This window comes from Seriola aureovittata, chromosome 2, assembly GCF_021018895.1.
Source record: "Seriola aureovittata isolate HTS-2021-v1 ecotype China chromosome 2, ASM2101889v1, whole genome shotgun sequence".
In the NCBI taxonomy this organism is placed as follows: Eukaryota; Metazoa; Chordata; class Actinopteri; order Carangiformes; family Carangidae; genus Seriola; species Seriola aureovittata.
Window position 1 is genome coordinate 6691675 of NC_079365.1, and position 19290 is coordinate 6710964.

General features: G+C 39.5%; 2 protein-coding genes across 12 annotated transcripts in view; both read left to right on the forward strand.

Annotated features, from left to right (window-relative positions):
* The first annotated feature begins 238 nt into the window (after nt 1–238).
* On the forward strand, nt 239–8730 carry setmar (SET domain and mariner transposase fusion gene). Its single transcript, XM_056405789.1, has 2 exons — nt 239–432; nt 2304–8730. The coding sequence occupies exons 1-2, from the start codon at nt 322–324 to the stop codon at nt 3114–3116; spliced, it is 924 nt and encodes a 307-aa protein (XP_056261764.1). The 5' UTR covers nt 239–321; the 3' UTR covers nt 3117–8730.
* Nucleotides 8731–13004: 4274 nt separating this feature from the next.
* itpr1b (inositol 1,4,5-trisphosphate receptor, type 1b) overlaps nt 13005–19290 on the forward strand; it is an 87656-nt gene continuing 81370 nt past the window's right edge. For 10 of the 11 annotated variants that reach the window (XM_056397848.1, XM_056397865.1, XM_056397873.1 and 7 more), the window contains exons 1-3: nt 13013–13190; nt 14269–14382; nt 18472–18542. In XM_056397848.1, coding sequence (XP_056253823.1) covers nt 14291–14382; nt 18472–18542 — 163 coding nt within the window. In that variant the 5' untranslated portion in view covers nt 13013–13190; nt 14269–14290. Of the gene's footprint in view, nt 13191–14268; nt 14383–18471; nt 18543–19290 lie in introns of all 11 variants that reach the window. The other variant, XM_056397917.1, reaches the window with a different exon arrangement.

The following is a 19290-nucleotide window of genomic DNA, read 5'->3' on the forward strand; positions in this document are numbered from 1 at the left end:
AACAGAATAAAAGCAGTGACACTGTGAGTCTACTTTCATGGTTTCTAACAAGTAATGCTCTTCAGTTTCACACTCACAGTAGTTTAGATGAAACAATTATCCCATGCTGTGCTGTATTTTCTTAATGAGCTGCTGCTCACTTTGTCCTGAGTATGGCCAGATGGCCAAACCACCACCAAGGTTTAATCACAGCAATGTAATGACCCGTACATACCAATGGAGGGCGCGCGCCTCCGGTTACACTACCGGAAGTTGCAGATTCCAGTTTGACTTGTGTTTACATCCCAGCTGATCTGCCTTTGGTCCCCCAAAACTTCAGATATGAACGTGGTCGACGGTAGTAAGCATGCTGTGGATTTGAGCCATGGTCTGGAAAACGTTCCCGTTTTAATTGAAAGGAGTTCGTCAGTGCCGATATTTCCTGAATTTCAGGTAACGTTAATGTAGCATCTCTTTCTACAGCTGAACCCGTTTACAGTCTTATGGTAGCTTAAATGTTAGTTAACATTTCGGTCTCGTTGTAGCGAAACAGAGCAGTGGTGCTTGAAGTTATTTAAGTGCTATAAAGTAACGTTATATTAGCTACATTGTTTTAAAAAGTTGAGGTAGCTGATAGAGTTGGTCCATATCGTTTTGTGTTCGAGGTGAAATGACAAACTGCAACAAAAACAGAAAAAAACATAGTTGTTTCTCCAATAGGCCTTTTTCACGGCAGACACAGAAAAGCACAGGTGTTACTAATTATTTATTAAAAAATGGCTCTGTTCTATTCAAGTGTCTCAGTAAGACATAACAAGTGAGACAGGGAGCCAACATGAACAATGGCAGCGAAGAACAGCGAATTGCCATTCGACCATCAATAATTATACACCTGACATGTAAGACTGTCTCTATAGAAAGGCCTATTTATTTCATTGTGTTATTGTATTAGACTGCATTAGTTTCATATCATTAATGGACAATTTAAAAATTGTGATACTGATACTTTGATTGATTCCTGCGAAACTTTAAAAAACATTAAGCATAAGCAGACCACTTGTTTTTTAAAGCACTGTGACAACAATACGTAGAGTGTGTGAAATTTTGTCAAAATGAATTATTAAAATAACAACTTGTGATTGCACTTTGGTGAACAGCAAGCAATGGGAACTCAGTATTGTTTCTGCCTCAAACATATCTTTGGCAATTATGTGCTACAATTCCCTTATCTATCAACATAATATAATAACAACATATAACAAATAATATTAGCTGATATATTGACCGGGCAGATTTATTAGTTTAACTCTAATAAATACACCCTCAAGGTTGTTAAAAACAATAATAGTAAAGATATGCTCACAGCTATAGGGATGCCACTGCAATAGAAGAGTTCATTGATCATGTGATAGAAAAGTTTGGAAATAAAAAGTCAAAATAATGAACATAATTATTAATTACATAATTTTTGAAAGTGTACTCTCAAAGTCCTACTTAGGTTTTGTCCAGAAAACATTTTGTCTGTGCCTTAAACTCATCAAAACCCAGTGGGGATTATTGCTTATATCAAATGGAATATGTTATTTTACCAGCAGATGGCAGCAAATCATTACAGGCTACAGCCACATTACCTGACTGCACTATAGGGAATCAAAAAATAACTGCCTCTGTAGAACCAAATGAGTTGTCCTACTTTACACTCCCTGCCCATGATACTCTAGAGGAACTTCTTGACTGCATTATACAAATTTTTACAAATTCCTCACAAAGGACATTTAAGTCATAAAACATTAACTGCTGAATGTGGTGAAACTGTTAAAGAAGGTTGATTTAAAATAGGCAGCTGTAAGTACTGTGCTCTACAACACATTTCTTCTTTAAAATACATTTGTCTGCATATTTATTAGTGTTGATTAATCTGCTTACTATTTTTTCGATTAATAGTTTGGTCTGTAAAATATCTGAAAAGTGAAAAAATGTCACAAAATTTCCTGAAGCTCTTCGTGATATCTTCTGATGTCTTGTTTCGTTTGCCCAGAAGTCCAAAACCCAAAGATTATCACTTTATTATCACAGAAAGACAAGCAGCAAAATCTCACAACTGAGAAGCTGGATACACTGAATCTTTGGCATTTTTGCTGGAAAGGATTTATCAGTTTACATAATAGTTGCAGGATCATTTTCTGGCAGTCAACTAATCAGTTGTTTAAGCCCAGATTTGAGCATTTGTAATGGATTATGGACATATTGTCCTAATTTTCTTTTGAAAACATTTTCAACAGTTTTTTTTTTTTTTTAAACTTCGACTACCCTGCATTTTTCAGTATTCCCCAGATAACATTGGGGGACCAGGATGCACTGTTGACCCCAGTGAAGTCACCCTTCCTGGATGCTCCTGTCTTTACCACTCCTGCTGCACTGAGAGCTGCTCCTGCCTGCAGACTCATGGGCAGGCGTATGACAGCACCGGCACACTCCTGGACCGTACCCGAACAGACTCTGGTTACTGCTCACCTGTGTTTGAATGTAATGTCCTTTGCAGCTGCAGTGACACCTGCTCTAACCGTGTTGTCCAGAGAGGGCTGACACTCAGGCTGGAGATTTATAGCACCAGGAACAGGGGTTGGGGATTACGGACACTAGAGGCAATCCCAAATGGGACATTTGTATGCGAGTATGCAGGAGAGGTTATCAGTTTTGAGGAGGCCAGACGCAGACAGCTTACCCAGAGATCTGAAGAAAATAATTACATTATCGCTGTAAGGGAGCATGCAGGTACAGGCTCCATTATTGAGACGTTCGTGGACCCGGCTGTGGTGGGAAACGTAGGCCGCTTTCTCAACCATTCCTGCCTGCCTAACCTGTTCATGCTTCCTGTCCGCGTGCACTCTGTGGTTCCTAGACTGGCACTGTTTGCTGGCCGGAACATTGATGCACACGAGGAGCTGACGTTTGACTACTCAGGAGGATACAGTAACCAACCACCCGTAGAGCTGCTGTCCACACAAAGTGACGCTGCCGTAAAGGCCAGTAGGACAGATGGACTTCAGAGGAAAGCATGTCATTGTGGTGCCAACAAGTGCACACAGTTCCTTCCACTGGATTTATCTATTCTGAGCGGAAATAATCCTAAATAAATTTCAGATCACATTGTTTTTTTTGTTTTTTTTTATCTGACCGCCAAGAGATGGATTAATTTCTGAATGTTAGAGAAAAGATTTTGCCTTTTTCCTCCTGATTTTCTTTTGAAATTATGTCTATTTACTTATGTGTTGCTCTATTTTCAGTTTCCCCGAACTCTTAGCTCATTAGAACAAGACAATGCAACACGTTGGTGGCTCCATAAAAACAATCGGCTGGATGAGTCATGTCTGTGCTCATCATTGTTTCCTGTTTAGTCCCCCCGGTGTCTCCTGATCTGCCACTGTCTTAATGATGTCTCCCACTCAGTGTAAAATGATGCAATGAAAACTAAATCTCAAGGCAAAGAAAAAAAAAGTTTTATTTTTATGTGAGAGTAAACTTGTTGATACTACTGTCTGTTCTTTCACGTATAATCCATTTCAAGTATCAGGGGAGGCTTGTTCTGTGTTGGACGTGTCCCACTGGATTCACAGTCTTGCAGCTGTCATCTTGTCCTGGCACATATAACTCCCATTTCTCATGCAACACATGAATCTTGAAGGAGCAGGAGAATCTTTTGAACCAACAGACATGGAAATGATGTTTAATAGTTTTCTTTTAATAGCAACATAGGTTACAGAATTGATCTGTACACCCTTAGAGGTTGCCAAAGCTTTGTGCAAGAGAATATTTTGTCATTCTAAAAAGCAAAATTCAAAGTAATAACTGTCAACCATCTCCATCAACTTGACATTTCTTTTCTGTGTTCATGCGAAGCAGCCTCCCCATGTAGATATTCTCAGCATCTCATCGCACTCAAACCTCAAGAGGGTTGGAACCAATTAAAAAGGGCCAAGGGGTATTTTTATATAGAAACAGGCTTTATTCCCCTGTCAAAGGAGGGGCGAAGGTGTCCCACTTTAGTGTGACCATTCTGAAATCAGGACCTTCTCCTCTCAATCTGCCCCGTTTCTAGTCTAGACCTGCTTTCATCTTATTAATATCCACATCTGGGTTAATTAGGATGGAGACCGTGTTTCATCCAGAATTGGGATCAATGCTCCAGCCACACTGGGGCTGAGAGAGAGACTAAATGGTGGTGGTGGGGAGATGGAAGCCCTCTGCCGATCGGGGACTGCTGTCAAGTTGATTGGTTTTTGTGTCACCCAATGGAGAGGCCAATGGCACAGGATGTTGTTGTACTGACCTATATTTTCTCCTCTGTGAGCGTTACCTGGGATTCTTTCTGTTCAAAATGGGCTGTTCTTTGCACCTGATGTGATCTACACTAAAAAATGTAATAAAAAACAAACTTAAAGGAACAGTTTGGCATTTTTGGAAATATGCTCATTCATTTTCTTGCCATGAGTTTGATGAGAAGATTGATACCTCCCTCACGTCTGTATACTAAACATGAAGCTACACCCTGGAGCCCGTTAGCACAGAGACTTAAGCTCTGCCTGCCATTGCTGATGAAGCTCACTAATTAACACTTTTTATCTAATTTTTTAAATCCGCACAAAAGCATAAATGTAACCCTAACAACATGCAGTTTTTTGAGAGGTTATGGTCTACTTCCTTGCCAGGCACAGTCACTTCCTCCACTGCTTGCCTGGCAATGTCGCAGTGACAACAAGACATCAGCAACAAATGACATATAACATGTTAATTATGGAGCTGTAGAGGGGCTGTTTTTTACCCTTTGAACAGAGCCTGGCTAGCTGTTTCCCTCTCTTTACATTTTTTATGCTAAGCTAAGCTAGTAACTTCTTATCAAAGGTTTAGACATTAGAGTGATTTTGATCTTCTCATCTAGCTTTCAACAAGAAAGTGAATCGGGATATTTCCGAAACCTACTCATCAGATTCCAACTGAACATGATAGGACACATATGGCAGTAGAATAAGACACCAAAAACTAAAACTAAATTTATTGACATTGCAAGGTGTATAATATACCTTCAGTTTGAGAGAAAGAATGGCCATAATAGCAGTAAAAAAAATATGGAGTTCTTATAATAGTTGCTAAGATACAGTATATTATCTGAACAATACTGTACAGTTATGTGGAGGAATGTGGCTGGATATTAGCTGTGTCCATGGCCTTGGAGGAAAGTAGGACACAATTATGTAGAGAAAAAATACCCAGGCGTTTCTCAAGCCAAAGGATAGAAATGTATTGAAAATTTTGGATCAGGGTTTCTCACTGCCATCAGCTAAATCATGTATGCAACAGTCTCTGCTAACAGTAGATTCTATATTTAATTTGAAGATCAAAAGCCCTTAATCATTTCGATCTGTGGCCCTCTTTGTTGTCTTTGTGATAAATCAGATTCCACTCTCGTCTTAACAAACCTACTACAAGTATAAGAAAAAAACAGTCCCTCTTCAAATACATTACTCATGTCATTTTTGAGTCAGATGTCCCTGGAATCCCTATGGCAACCATCTATGTGTACAGGGGGTGATTTGGACAGCAGTGGTTGGTTTGGAGGTGCATGAAGGCTGTTCTCACATCCTGACTGTTGAAGAGCCGGGCTGCGAATGAATGGCTCCTTTCCAGGATGGTCACTTAGCAACCACCAGTTAATCACATGAGGTGAACTTCCCCACTGAAACCCCCCGCCCTCCACAGAAAAACAAACATGTCTGACGATGCAGGGTACTGTTATGTCATGTTGTGACTGTATTTGAAGAGTGGCAACTGACTGTCTAGCATCCCAAAAACTATTTCACAGAAGATAAATAAATAAATAAATACAATGGTTTTATAAGACTTCTGTCCTCAATATTTGATGGTATTGGGGTTATACTGTGTGCAAAGTGGCCTTAACTAGTACACAGAGCAAATCGATTGAAAAGTTGCAATACCTTAAAAAATATAGTAACGTGATGTTTCATACCAAAGTGACCAGAGCTTAGTGAGTTTTGATCATTTTAAGAGAGACCTGACCTAAATGGGTATTTCACATGTATGTTAGCATTAACAGCTGTTTACTTACCAGTCTAGAGTATTTGTTGTGAGTTGAGTATCAAAGTTCATTCCTTTGTTCACAAAGCTTTCTCCGGTCGTGGACAGCAACCATTTTGTTTTACATTTATGTCATCACTGCTTTTCTTCTACTGAAGTTAGCATGCTAACCAGTTATCCCCAACCAGCCCGGTTGACAGGTCTCATCACTTTCTGATACCGGGTCACTGTAGCATCGAGTCGTCCATGAAAAAGTAGCACTGCTCAAAGATTGTATTATAACCTCTTGTTGTAAACACAATGATGGTGGAAGTTCTCAGCAAGAGTGCTAAGTAAACTTAATGTCAACGCTGGCTTTGTAGCAATAGCAAGACTTAGAGATAGATCCTTTGAGTCACTTCTAGTTGATACCAACATCACTTAGAGCAAGACTGAAAGAAGAAACAATACAAGGTAGTTCAACTCTTACAAAGTTGAACTAGCTAGCTAGTTGAAGTAGCTCATGGTAGCTAACCTTAGCTAATGTTAGCAAGTTCTTGATTGTTATTGCTGTTTAACTGAAATTATTTAATCAGCTCTTAGACTTTATGACTGGCTAGCTGTTTCCCAATTTTTCATTCTTCATTCTTTATGCTAAGCTAAGCTAACTGGATGCTTTCTCCAGCTACATATTTACAGTACAGATGTGAGAGTGGTACCATCTTCACATCTAACCGTAGTGAGAAGTTTCCCAAAATATCGAACCAAAAACAATGAAGGGAAAAACAGCAAATGTTACAGTCTCACTTTAATAACAGATTTTTATTCTCATAAATAGGCTGTGTTCTCATCATTGTTTACTGCGGCCCCACTTTGATTTAGGCAGATGAGGCTTTTATTCAAATGTCTTGCCGCAGCTTGAAAGGACAAAAGATACAAAGATACAACTTATACTTATGAGAGCCATGCATCACATCGATGAAGGAGTGAGACACTATTTCAGAATGAGTGACCAGTGGAGAAATTACAACTGGCAGTCTATTTGTTCAAAATTGGAGCACCTCTCTGATGAGGGAGCAGATGTCCTTGCCTTGAATCCTGCAGACAAATCAAAAAAAAGAAAAAAAAAGAAAAGAAAGAAACAGCACCTATCTGCCAGGTCTCAGCTGGCAAAGGCATTTCAAAGTCCAATTTCAAACATTTCATGTTACTCTTCGCTGTGGTGTTGGCTAATATTGGTACAAATCACGGTGCATTTAGACAACTTGGAGTAACAACAGTCAGTGTTTGTACACTATGAAAAAACTAGAACTTTATTGTCTTGTAGCAGAATCTCTTCAACTTAATCAATGTATAAATCTTGTTTCTTTGAACATGATGGTACATTTTCAGTTGTTTGTTCCTGCTTGTGATGTATTGACTACATATCAAGACATTAAACAGCTTTGGAGCCAGGTCATTAAAATGCTCAGTCACCAGAAAATAGTCAAACTGCTACACCACCAAAGTAAAGTCTGTCAAAATAAGTGAACTACAGAAGAGAATAGAACTCAAAGCTTTTTTAGAAATGTATGTGACTCATCATTCACCAACATGTTAGATGTGATTTCTTTCTGTTTCTTTTTTTTTTTTTTTTTTTACTATATTCAGCTCTGTTCCCACAGTGTGTACAATGGAGTAGGTTGTATTGTGTAGCTTCACTTCAAAATTAAAGGGAATGTCAATGGGGTTTTTCACATTGACTCCTCCCATCACAGATGTTAAGTTAAATTTGGCCCAGGACACCTGCAGTGGGCTCAGCAGGAAGTTCTAAGCCCAGGAATTACCCGCCTCCATCGACGCTCTCACCACAGATCAGACCTGCACATACATACACCTACGCTATGTTTACAGCGCACAGATTCTTAACTAAGCAGTTTTGGAGTTTACACCTGCAGTCTTCAGTGTGCTTGAGGGAGGCTGAGTGGAATTTAGAAGCAATATTTTTAAGATGTAAATAAAAGGGAAACCCTGAACCCAGCCCCTAAAAATGAATACAAGGTATTATTTTCTTAAGAGCCTGGTAATTATGGGTGTAATCATAACCCAAGATATTTCCACAATTGATTTAATCACTGTCATTATTTCCCACTGCTATCACAATCTTGCATAATGACCCATTCTGGTCCCTTTGAGTCTAAGTGCTTGGTGCAGCTTGTTATGTACTTGACATCAGGGTTACAATTGTGGAAGACACTTACTGCTCATGCCAGACTAAGACTAATCATATGTCTCAGTCTGACATGTGAGCTATTACACGTCAGGATTTTTAAACCTTGTGCACCAGCTCACTGACAAATAGTCGATCCCAAGTGTTTCTGTGCAAGATAAGCTGTGACAATCCCATTACCAATCCTGTCTCACCTTTGCAACATCCAGCAGGCTTTGTGTACATTGTGGAGATATTCACTGTAAGTTAATGAAAACAAAGCAGCTACAATTTATTCTGCGCAAAAGTTAAATTTTGATATTGCCATGTATTTTATCATTGCCATTAATTGTTCATCTTCATGTTATTTTATTTGTGCCTTTACTAGGCTACTGATGTTATTTTACTCACTGTTGTTGTGCCTTTAACTACACTTTGTACATCTCTTGGGTCACCTAAACATGCTCTATAAATAAACTGGATTTATTTGATTTAATGAACACTTCATTACATATGTACACAGGTTGATTTAGGTAACCAGGTAGGTCATAACATGTAGTGAAAGTGAGGCTAGGAGTCCTCCCATCCTACTGATCCTAATGGATTACCTGCAGTTAAAGCAGCTTACAGGGCATGTTCTGCAGGTTAAATAGGTGATGAAAGACCACTGCCTTCTTTGATATTGTTCTCCTTCAGCAGAGCAACTGTGTGTGCAAAAATCTACTCAACTTGTATCTGTCTCTGCAAATCAAACACCTGCCAGATAATTTCCCCTGGCATATGTGTATGGTCTGGCATATTGATTATGCCGTAACCAAGGGGATGTGGTGAAGCGATCCTCGGCCCTGTGAACAGCGTTTATGAAGAGGGGGCTAGCTGAATGTAGCTGGGTATTTGTTCACTTTTGTTTTCTATACAGAGCCTGTTATAAGAGCTTTACAGAAAATTAAATTTGAAGAACAGGAACTCAAATGTTATCGTTATCACTCTCATCACCCACAGAGAGACTGCCATACAATGTCGGACAGAATCAAAGATGCAGCTCTGAATATGAAGCTTATTTTTCATGCACCCGTAACAAGTTATAGCACAAAATCACAAGGCCTAATTAGAATATCTCTGCAGCTGGTCTAATCAGACTATTTCCACTGGGGATATGCAGGTCATTATACCAGCATAATTGTCTTTTATTTTTAGTTAGCTAGATCTCCTTATACTAGGGTGCCATACCAATACCTGTTGTGTTGCAACAAGATAAAAGGGGGGACCTCTTTTTTTTTTAAAGGAACAACAACTTGAATATAAACTCAAAGGCTACAGCTTTATAAAAAAAATTGAATAAAATAAACGGAGTAACATAAAACTTTTCTCTCATGCATGCTTGTCCGGCTCTGTGTTCTCCATCCTTGTGAGAAACCAGTTTTTCTTGGGACGGGCAGATGTGGCAATCTACTTGTCTGTGTGTGTGTGTGTGTGTGTGTGTGTGTGCGTGCGTGCGTGCGTGCGTGCGTGCGTGCGTGCGTGCGTGTATGTGTATGTGTATGTATGTGATCTGCATAAATTGAAGAATGGTAAACCTCTTAAGCCTTGACTGTGCAACTGACTCAACTCTGCAGGGGCCTTGATGTCATTCACAGCCTGCATACGTCACAGAGTGAAGGGGCTGGCAGACAGTGAGATAATAGATTCTTCTTTTCACACTATGCCAGAAGGTCCTATGCGCAGTAAATAATGTCAAAGTGTGTTTTTACACCATATTTGTTGCACCACATACAGTGGTTCTAATCTCCGGTTGTGTGCGTCATACTGAGAAATCCTGACTCATTGTTCAAGTTGTCAAAGCTCCAATCGTAGAGTTTAAATTGTCAAGTGCTATAAGTTTAGAATAAGAGACTGTGGATGTGAGATGGCTGAAGTTCTATCAGTATTCTACATTTAGCTTGAAATCGCTAATAAGCCATTATCTATGGTTCTTGCTCCCAGAGGTATCATGTCTTCAGCGGTTCACTGTCCCAGATCCAGAACACCAGTTAGAGGCCACCACATTGTTTATAGTTAAAGAGCCCTCCATCTCTCTCTTCAACAAGACTGGACTTGATCTGAACTTAATTTCTGATATGAAATCAAAATTGAATATTCATTGCAAGAGGAACAATGAGAAACACAGGAGACTCTTTATTGCTAGTATATTTAGCTCTACTCTGATATTTCTGATGAATGTGGGGATTGGTTTGCAGGCATGGCCCACACAGAGGACTATCAGGGCCTCAGACAAGAAAACTACCAACCATTGTGCCCACTCAACGCTGCTAAGGGAAGGCCTTAATCTGCACATGAGAATACTCACTCGAACACATGCACAATGATGAATCTCTCACAATCTGTGCACCCACACAGATAGTCTCTGCATTTTGTCATCCCTCTGTCTCTGGTGCATTCCAAGCATGCAGATGCTGTATTCATTAATTTGTTAGTCATTTGTTCATTCTGTTAGAAAAAGTGGCTTCATGTCTCTAAGTCAGCAACAAGTCAGACTATCAATCGAGATGAATCACCTCTCCCTCCCACCAGACTGGCTCTGTTGTTCATGACCCTTACAGTACATGAGAAAGCAATCTGTCTCCACACCCATCCCATCTCATATCTATGTATATCAATGGTTCTGTTGCGGTCATGCCCTGTGTGGGGGAAAAAGCCATCTGGCAGCTGACAAGCTCCTCAGGTTCATGCAGGGTACTATAATAAAACACTGGCCAAAAAAACTACTCAGAGAATAAAGAAAGTGTTATGTGTACCAAACCATTTCTGACATCAGAATCGCTGCAGTTCACAAACACAGCGGCAGCAGTTGTGTCCAGTTATATACACATATATATATATATATATATATATATAAAAAAACATTTTTTGCTCTGTGGTAGAATGGTAGTCATCTGTACACTGTATCCATGACAACTGAGTACTCAGTGATCTGTATTCAACTTCACTTAATGTCAAATTTAACCAAAGCCTGGATATACTTTTTAGTAGAGAAAGGGTAAGTGTCAGATATTGTGATGTCATGAATTTGACATCATTGCATTTAAATGCACATACTTATATCAAAGTGATTTTGAATGTACTTTTGATATCATTTGCAATATAATTTAATAATGATGACTAATTCCAATTCAAAACAGAGGAGAGTGTGAGGCAGTACAGAAAGTGTCGTTACATGCATATAAAGTGTTTTTTTCCCCCTCCTGCATCATACCAGAGCTAGATTTTATGTCAACACCGGAAATATTGATCATTAAAACATGAATCAAAGCGTAGATGTTTTTGGCCTCAGACTTCTGTATGACGTTACAATCTGCAGCCATTTACATCTTAAAGAGCTCCCTGTGCCCTGTGACAAGCAGATTGGGAAAGCAAAAAATAAAGAGAAGCACTCTTAACATTTGTGTACCCCCACTTACTCCACTCTTATTACCCCTGTGCATCCTGTAGCTAAGAAACCAAATTAACAGCTCATCAGTGGTTGATGCCACTGGGCCCATTTTAGGGATGAAAGTGCTCATTCTCTTCCTGTCTCTCCGTCTCTCATTCACATTGCAATTAAGTATGAATAATCAAGCTTTTACACATATCAAATAACCATCTACTGCATGTGGGCTTTAATGGAGAAATTGAAAGTGTGCTTCTTCACTTTTTTGGAGGAATTACCAGGATCATTGTTAGGATGGTCTGCCTATTCTCTATTTTATGCCAAGTTATTGGTGAGTTTTGTACCGTACGATGCTTCTGAATAGTTCAGTGTATGGAAGAGTTTGTTCCAATTCCCGTAACTGAAAATGTCACACTGTGATTTTAATGGGTCAACTGCCTATAAACCAGATCACTCAAAGTTGTGAGACTAAGATTTCCAAAGTTTTTGTTACAAACTTGGAAACTCGATGGTCCATGGGCCAAAACCACAGGATGTTATCTGTCTATGCGAATATGGTTTAAAGACCTGGTAATATTTAAAAGTAAAGTAAAAGAAAAAGAAAAAACATATATACAAACATGGCATCACATAAACAGACTCCAAATGTGTGTCATCATTACAAACCCAGGTACCTGACTGCCAGTAGCGGAGTCAGTGTTTCTGACAGGAGACTGCACACACAACTGATGTCTTTATCTCATGTCCTTTCACACTTTGACACGCACAGCAAGACCCCCTCTTTGTGAGGCAGTGTGCGTGCTTCTGTTTTTGACATTATATACATCAAATAATGTAGACATTGACAAAAACCTCCAGTCAGATGGATTTAATCATTCATGTTCAAAACAGTCCACAACATTTGACATATCTGAAGCAGCTATTTGTACATAGGAGTAGACAGACAAGCAGCAGATGATTGATGAGTCAAATAAAAATGAAGAATATTATTTAATTATTTCAGCCACTTGCAAATACATTGATCATTGATGATAAAGGTATTAAATGCAATTAAATGTAACAGTTGAAGAAAGTACATAATCATAATCATAACCATAATCACAATCATAATCATAATCATAACCATAGTAATAATAATAATTAATGAACCAAAAATGTTGTATTTTACTGTCATGAAAATACTGTTTCTTTGAACTGGAGTTTCAGTTTCACATTATGACAACCCCACGGCAGTTTAAACGCCTAAAGAACTACATTACCCAGAGAGCTCTGCTGCAGTATAAATAGCACAAAAGGGGCGTTCCCTCAGTGACATGTGGAGGAGGTAAGAAGCGGATTGTTGCCGAGGACGCATTCAGCTGTCAGAGATAACGCCGCTCAGCCTGCTCTTACCTGGAGTTTGACTACCATGGACTTAACCGAGGATAGCGCTGTGGAAATTATCCTGTGCTGACCCACTTCTCCACACATATCTTTCTCTCACTCTCTCTGTCTGTCTGTGACGCCTTCTTTCATTTCTGCCAGGTAAAGTCCTTATCTGTCTGTATTGTTCATTTTGTCACAGAGCTGCAAGCATCCCTGTCAAGGAAGTAGCCCACGCGCTCATTTGTTGCTGTTTTGCTGTAGCTCGTGCGATAAGAAAAAAAGGAGAGGAAAAAATGAGACGACATGTCATTTAATTTTGCAAGACGAAATGTTTGTGTCCCGTTTAGATTTCAGAAAATAGTTAAAATACGTCACAAAACGTTCAAATTACTTTAAATATTCTGCCATTAGTCTCTGCAGAATAACGCAAACTAAAAACTTTATAGTGTATGTTTCTCAGTTGTATGGAGTTGTGTAGGTCATCTGAGTCTGGGAAAATTTACCCATCATAGGCACCAATCAGTATTTGGCTATAGAAGTAAAGGTATGTCTAATTGAACATGCCATACTTTATAATTTTCTCATTGTCTTTTGATGCTGCAAAGTTAAATACTGTGAGTTTATCCAATGATGGTAACATTGAGTTTGGGTGAGAACAACATCTATGTCAACAGAAAAGGGACGGACCACATAGATCACCTGACCTCTATAAGTGGTATTGGCTCCTGTCACCCAGGCTTACATATGCTCTCTACCTGGTAACAGACTAAAGAATGGTGACCTTAATTCAAAACTGGCTTCACACAGCTAACAGCTTTTCTTTGTTATCACTTGCATAAGCTGTAAAGTTAAGCAGTTTAACATCCTTACCCATTGGTGGTATTTGTGTCTTTCAAATTCATCCTATAAATTTTATTCATGATCTCTCAGTAGGAGGTGCTTTGAGGATGGGCAAAAAAAAATGGTCTGGAACCAAATGACGACAAAGTCCAGCAATAGCGAAGTCATTATCATAAAAGTAATAGTTCTCATGTATGATCACAGCTAACAGTTATTGACAAGCCATTAAAAGATATATTCCGCAAAAAGCCAATGTTCAGCACAGTGACTTTTATGGTATAAAGAATATGTCAAAGTGTCTGGTGAATCATCTGTGATTGTTTCAGATAATCTATAATGATTCGATTGGGCCCTGCTTTATGATGCTTTAATGACCTGTGTTATCCATCTTTTACAGGTGTAGTCAACCCTGAGCAACCATGTCGGACAAGATGTCTAGTTTCCTCCATATTGGGGACATTTGTTCCCTCTATGCAGAGGGCTCCACCAGTGGATTTATCAGCACTTTAGGGTAAGTCTGCTTTTTGTATGAGGGTTTTCATGACCTTTTCACTACATCCACTTTCCCATCTGCCTCCTGTTGAACAATCCCAGGTGAGGTTGGTAGATAGATGGAGCCTCAGACAATATTTTCCTATGGTACAATAGAATACACAACTATAACTCAGAACAGGCTACCAAAAAACACAGTAACACATGTAATGATTTATATGGTTGCTGTTTTAAGCCAATGAGATGGTTGAACAAATGGGGTAGTATAATGGATGGATTCATATAGTGGATGGATGTAATGCATCTGTTTGGTTGGTGGCAGTTACCATCAACGTTAGCATCACTCCTTTGTTTCTCCACATTTATGGTAAATAATAAGTCACCTGATTTCAGTGAAACAGGAAACTAGGTCTTTAAAAAAATAACTTAATTTGAACAATGTAGGTAAACTAAGTCGGGTTATACAGAGGCAGAGATGCACCCGAAGTAAAGGTTGATCTAGAGAGGTAAATGGAAGATTAGCTCTGCAAACACAGTCACCAAAATCCACCCCCCATGAAATGAATCTGGACTATCGTCTCCATTTTCTCTTCATTACTAGCATTGTTAAGCCTTTGTCAGTGGTTACCGTGAACTCAAGATTTAGTTTTTCCCACAATAATAAGCACAACTAATTGGCATTGTTGTAATTTTGTTGCATTATTTCACACATTGCTTTTGAGGGTATAAGGACAGAGGGTGTCCTCTGTTGTATAGGTTGTACAATTTGTGAATCTGGGCTACATAAATAAAACTGACTGAACTTGACCGCTTAACACTATCTTGTATTTTTTAAGGAGCTATTTGTAAATTTTGCTGTTGCTATATAGCTAGCATTAGCATTAACAGCTGTTATGAGTCTAGAAGAAATGTTGCGGGTTCAACATCAAACTTAAGTCCTTTACTCACCAAGAGTCTCCAGCATTGAAAAGCAGCCCCAATGTTAATTCTTGTTTCTAAGCTGTCTTTTTTTCTACTGAAGTTAGCACGCTAACCAGCTAGCCCCGGTCTGTCTCCACACTTTCTGATGGCGAGTCATGGTAGCCTCCAATCTGACTTGAAGAAGTAGCAGATGGCGTATTATAATATCTTTTCTTGTAAACGCAGCGAGGCTGGAGACTGGAACGCTTCTGTTGTTTTGCTTCTCTTTCTATCACTTCTTCTACTGAAGTTAGTATGCTAACCAGCTAGCCCTGGCCTGATCGGCCCATCTCGTCACTTTCTGATGCCGAGTCACTGTTACGTCCAGGCTCCCCTGAAGAAGGGGCGCTGCTCAGAGGGCGTATTCTAACGCCTTGTCTTGTAAATGCAACAATGGCTGCAGCACTTGGCAAGACTGGTAAGTAAACAGCTGTTAATGCTACTGTTGGCTATGCAGCGATAGCAAAACTTACAAATAGCTCCTTTAAGTTTCGTTGCTTGTCTTGTAAACGCAACAATGGCCACTCCTGGCAAGAAACCACGTTTGGTGGCAAAGAAAACTTACAGAGCCCCTTTTAATGTATTTTACAGTAAGAAAAGCATAGTGGGTACAATACAGCTCCATATATGGGGTATGCTTTCCCCTGCCTTAACTCTTTTAAATAGAAGCCTGTACAAGAGAATCAGATGAGGCTTGTTTGTCCAGTCTCAAAGACAGTGACTCAGGGATATACAGGTATGTACCTCTTAAATGGTCTATGGTCAGTCAGTCAACGGGATGACTGATTGCAGTCAAATGTAAATTTCCTCTTAATCAGATGGGTTTTCTCTTATGCATGTAGAGTAGTGTTGTGAGTCAATTTTAATAACAGTGTCTGCCACATGTTATGAATTTTAAGACAAAGGTAGTCTTATTTGAGAAGTGGTAGGTCCAGTAGAATTTCTCTCCTTATATTTCCTTGATATTCTGTAATTCTGACTTCAAATTACCCTGTCTCTTCATGCTACATGCTGAACACCATTTATTTAAGCACTTGACGTCTTTCCTCCTCCCTAATCGTAGGCAACGAGTTAAAAATGCATCTCATTATGTGCTCAAATCTTGACGTACAGTTGACAGTCAAATAAATAACAAAAGGCCAAAAGAAGACAAAGAGGAAGAGAGGGTGAGGGTGAAGAGAGCGTTGATGTGAATGTCCTTATCCAGCATATCTGACATTCTTTTGCATCACGCCTGTTTCTCTCCTCTGCTTCCCTTCTATTTTCTACCCCGGGGTGTTTTTTTTTGTTTTTTTTATCCCACTGTGGAAATGAGCACAGCAATCTGTGTTGTCCTCTCCTTTTTAATTGCTGCAATCTTCCTCCTCTTGCCGTGTCACTATTCTATTTGCCAGTCACCAGAGGCCGTGCCGAGCCCTCCTTCTTGCCACCTCTCAGAAACCATGCTTTCACAGTTTAGTGTTCTACGTCACCCACCATGGCAACAAATGTGTGCACAGCTTTGAAGACTGGCGGCCTGGCAGAGCTCATTTGTCAAATTTACCATCTCACACACACACACGCACACACAGGAGAAGAGCTTAGAGGACGTAACTATAAATAGCATTATTGTATTGTATTAGGTGTTTGCTGTCGGTATACTGAATGTGACCCCTGACAGATGCCTGAAACCACCTGGACCACTGCTAGCTCAGAGAGGGTGGCAGCTTGACAGCAACATCTTGCTAGGAGGCTGGGTTACAGGCATGAAGCCGTCTCCCATAATGCAAGAGGAGGTCTTTCCTTGACCTTGGATAACAATGACCCTTGAAACTCCTGGTCTTATTGGAACTTGGCCCATCAGTGCATCAGTGTGATCAAGGCTATGGCTCTTAATTCCTGTGGAAGAGAATCTCACACCATGTGCTTTCTTCCCTCATCATGACAGTGCTCATGCGGTGCAGTGTATACTGCATGAGCTATAAAAAGATGCAACTGACTGGACCAGCCAGAGCATCCTACTGACGCTTTGTGTTTGTGCTGATCTACTATCTCATAGTATTCCCTGGGGTTTCCCTAGATTTCCTGTGTATTATATATGCTACCAAGTTCAAAAAAGTTTCACCAACATCCTGTGAACGTTGTTTGGAAACATTGCATGACAAGTTGGAGTAAAAGTGCTACACCAGAGTATAATGAGGCAGCACAGGTGATGCATTCTTCAGAATAGGCCGTGGTTCCCCTCTTGGTAAAATGATAGTACAATCTATCACTAGTGCCCCAGTTCAGAAATCTATGTTGTTATTCTCTCATTTCCTTGGTTGATAGCTGCTGTACACCAAATATTTCCCTTCATAATTCTCCGTGATTAATAATTTGTTGTGTTTGTTCTGCTCATTTTAAGCCTCAGCTAGCTATGTTATCATTGCCTTTTTTTAAGCGTGGTGGATTGTACTCTCTGGTTGAAGAGATTTACACAGTTTTGGCTGCATGATATTAGACCAACACTTTGAACTCAGGCCTGAGCACAAGATTCTCCCTGTGTCTCCAGCGTGATGTTTGCTGTCAGTACAATGAGATATGTCTTTATCATGCAATTCATGTGTTTCAAATGACCTGACATCTCTGATTAAATCAAACAGCTTCTATGTGTCAGTCGGCCTTTTTCACGCAGCAGGAAAAGCACAGATGTTACTAATACTGTTAACGGTGGCTCTGTTCCATTTAATCGTTACAGTTAGCCAGGCAGTGAGTGAGAGGAGAGATTCACAATGACTGGACCCTGGAACTGGCACATTTAAATAATGTAATTAATTACACCTGTGATTTTGCTACCACGGCATGTCAAAGTGCCTGAGTTATGTCTGTTTAAATGTCTGGAATTGGACACTGATAGAAAATCAATACAGAACTTACAATTTCTTAATAAAAAGCAGATGATTGTATTAGACTTTAGACAGTTTGAGGCAGTTTGGGATTTTGGGTACACAAGCTGCATTAGTTGGCAAAATAATGCAGATTGGGTGTCGGTTTCTATTAGCTAAATTATTACCTTCATCATGATGGGGTTATGGTGGTAATATCATTGTCATTGTTTTGGGTTTAAGGTCTATTTAAGTTGCATGTGTCATCAATATTTGACTCATCATGATAATGGCTGTCTCCCCAGGCTTGTGGATGACCGTTGTGTGGTACAACCAGACACAGGGGACCTCAACAACCCACCCAAGAAATTCAGAGGTAAGGCCTCAAGATCACTTGTTTGAAAGTACAATGTTTGATCCCCTTGATGTGCAGCAAGTGTCTGCTGCTGCTAGTTGTGGCCATTGCTGCCTATTGCTGCCTATTGCTGCTAAGATACTTTTGAAAAGGATATGTTTAATCTCAGTGATGTTTTTTCTGGTTAAATAAAGCTTTGGCCACATATAAAGAAATGCTGCATAAATGTGCAAGACCAGATAAGGCAGACATACTGTAGATCAGTGACATTATTTTCTGCTATAGGAACATAATACAAGTATTGCATTAGTATTTGATAAAAAATGATCCAAACCATGGCTACCCAGGTAGAGAGGATAGGTACTGGCTTGTGTGACTCTTTGCAGTATGCAGCTGTATGTCTTGCACTTTGTTTTGTTTACTTAGTTTTTTGGCCGAGCTTATTGTGTTTCTTAATTTTTTGCTTAATAAATGTTGGTTAAATGATTCTCTTTTAGGTTGTTTGGAACATAGTTTGTGTTGAATGAGTACATGTGAATTTGTAATTCTCTCCTTTTGCTGTTAGATCTTTACTAAAAAGCCATTTATTTAAAAGATGTGGAGTAAGTGGCTGTATTGGGTAAGAGTCTCCTTTTGCCTTCAGAACAGCCTGAATTCTTTGAGGCACTTTTTGTTAAGAAGTTGTTTGAAATGCTCTGTTGAGGATTTCCTTCATGCTGGTTCAAAGTTGTTGGTTCAGCAGTGCTAAGTGCTTGCATATTTTAAACCT

What these genes read in the sequence shown, in the direction of transcription:
- setmar (XM_056405789.1), top strand. Translation starts at nt 322, where the DNA reads ATGAACGTGGTCGACGGTAGTAAGCATGCTGTGGATTTGAGCCATGGT. An exon ending in CGATATTTCCTGAATTTCAG is followed by an intron (nt 433 to 2,303) that starts GTAACGTTAATG and finishes TGCATTTTTCAG; the next exon opens with TATTCCCCAGATAACATTGG.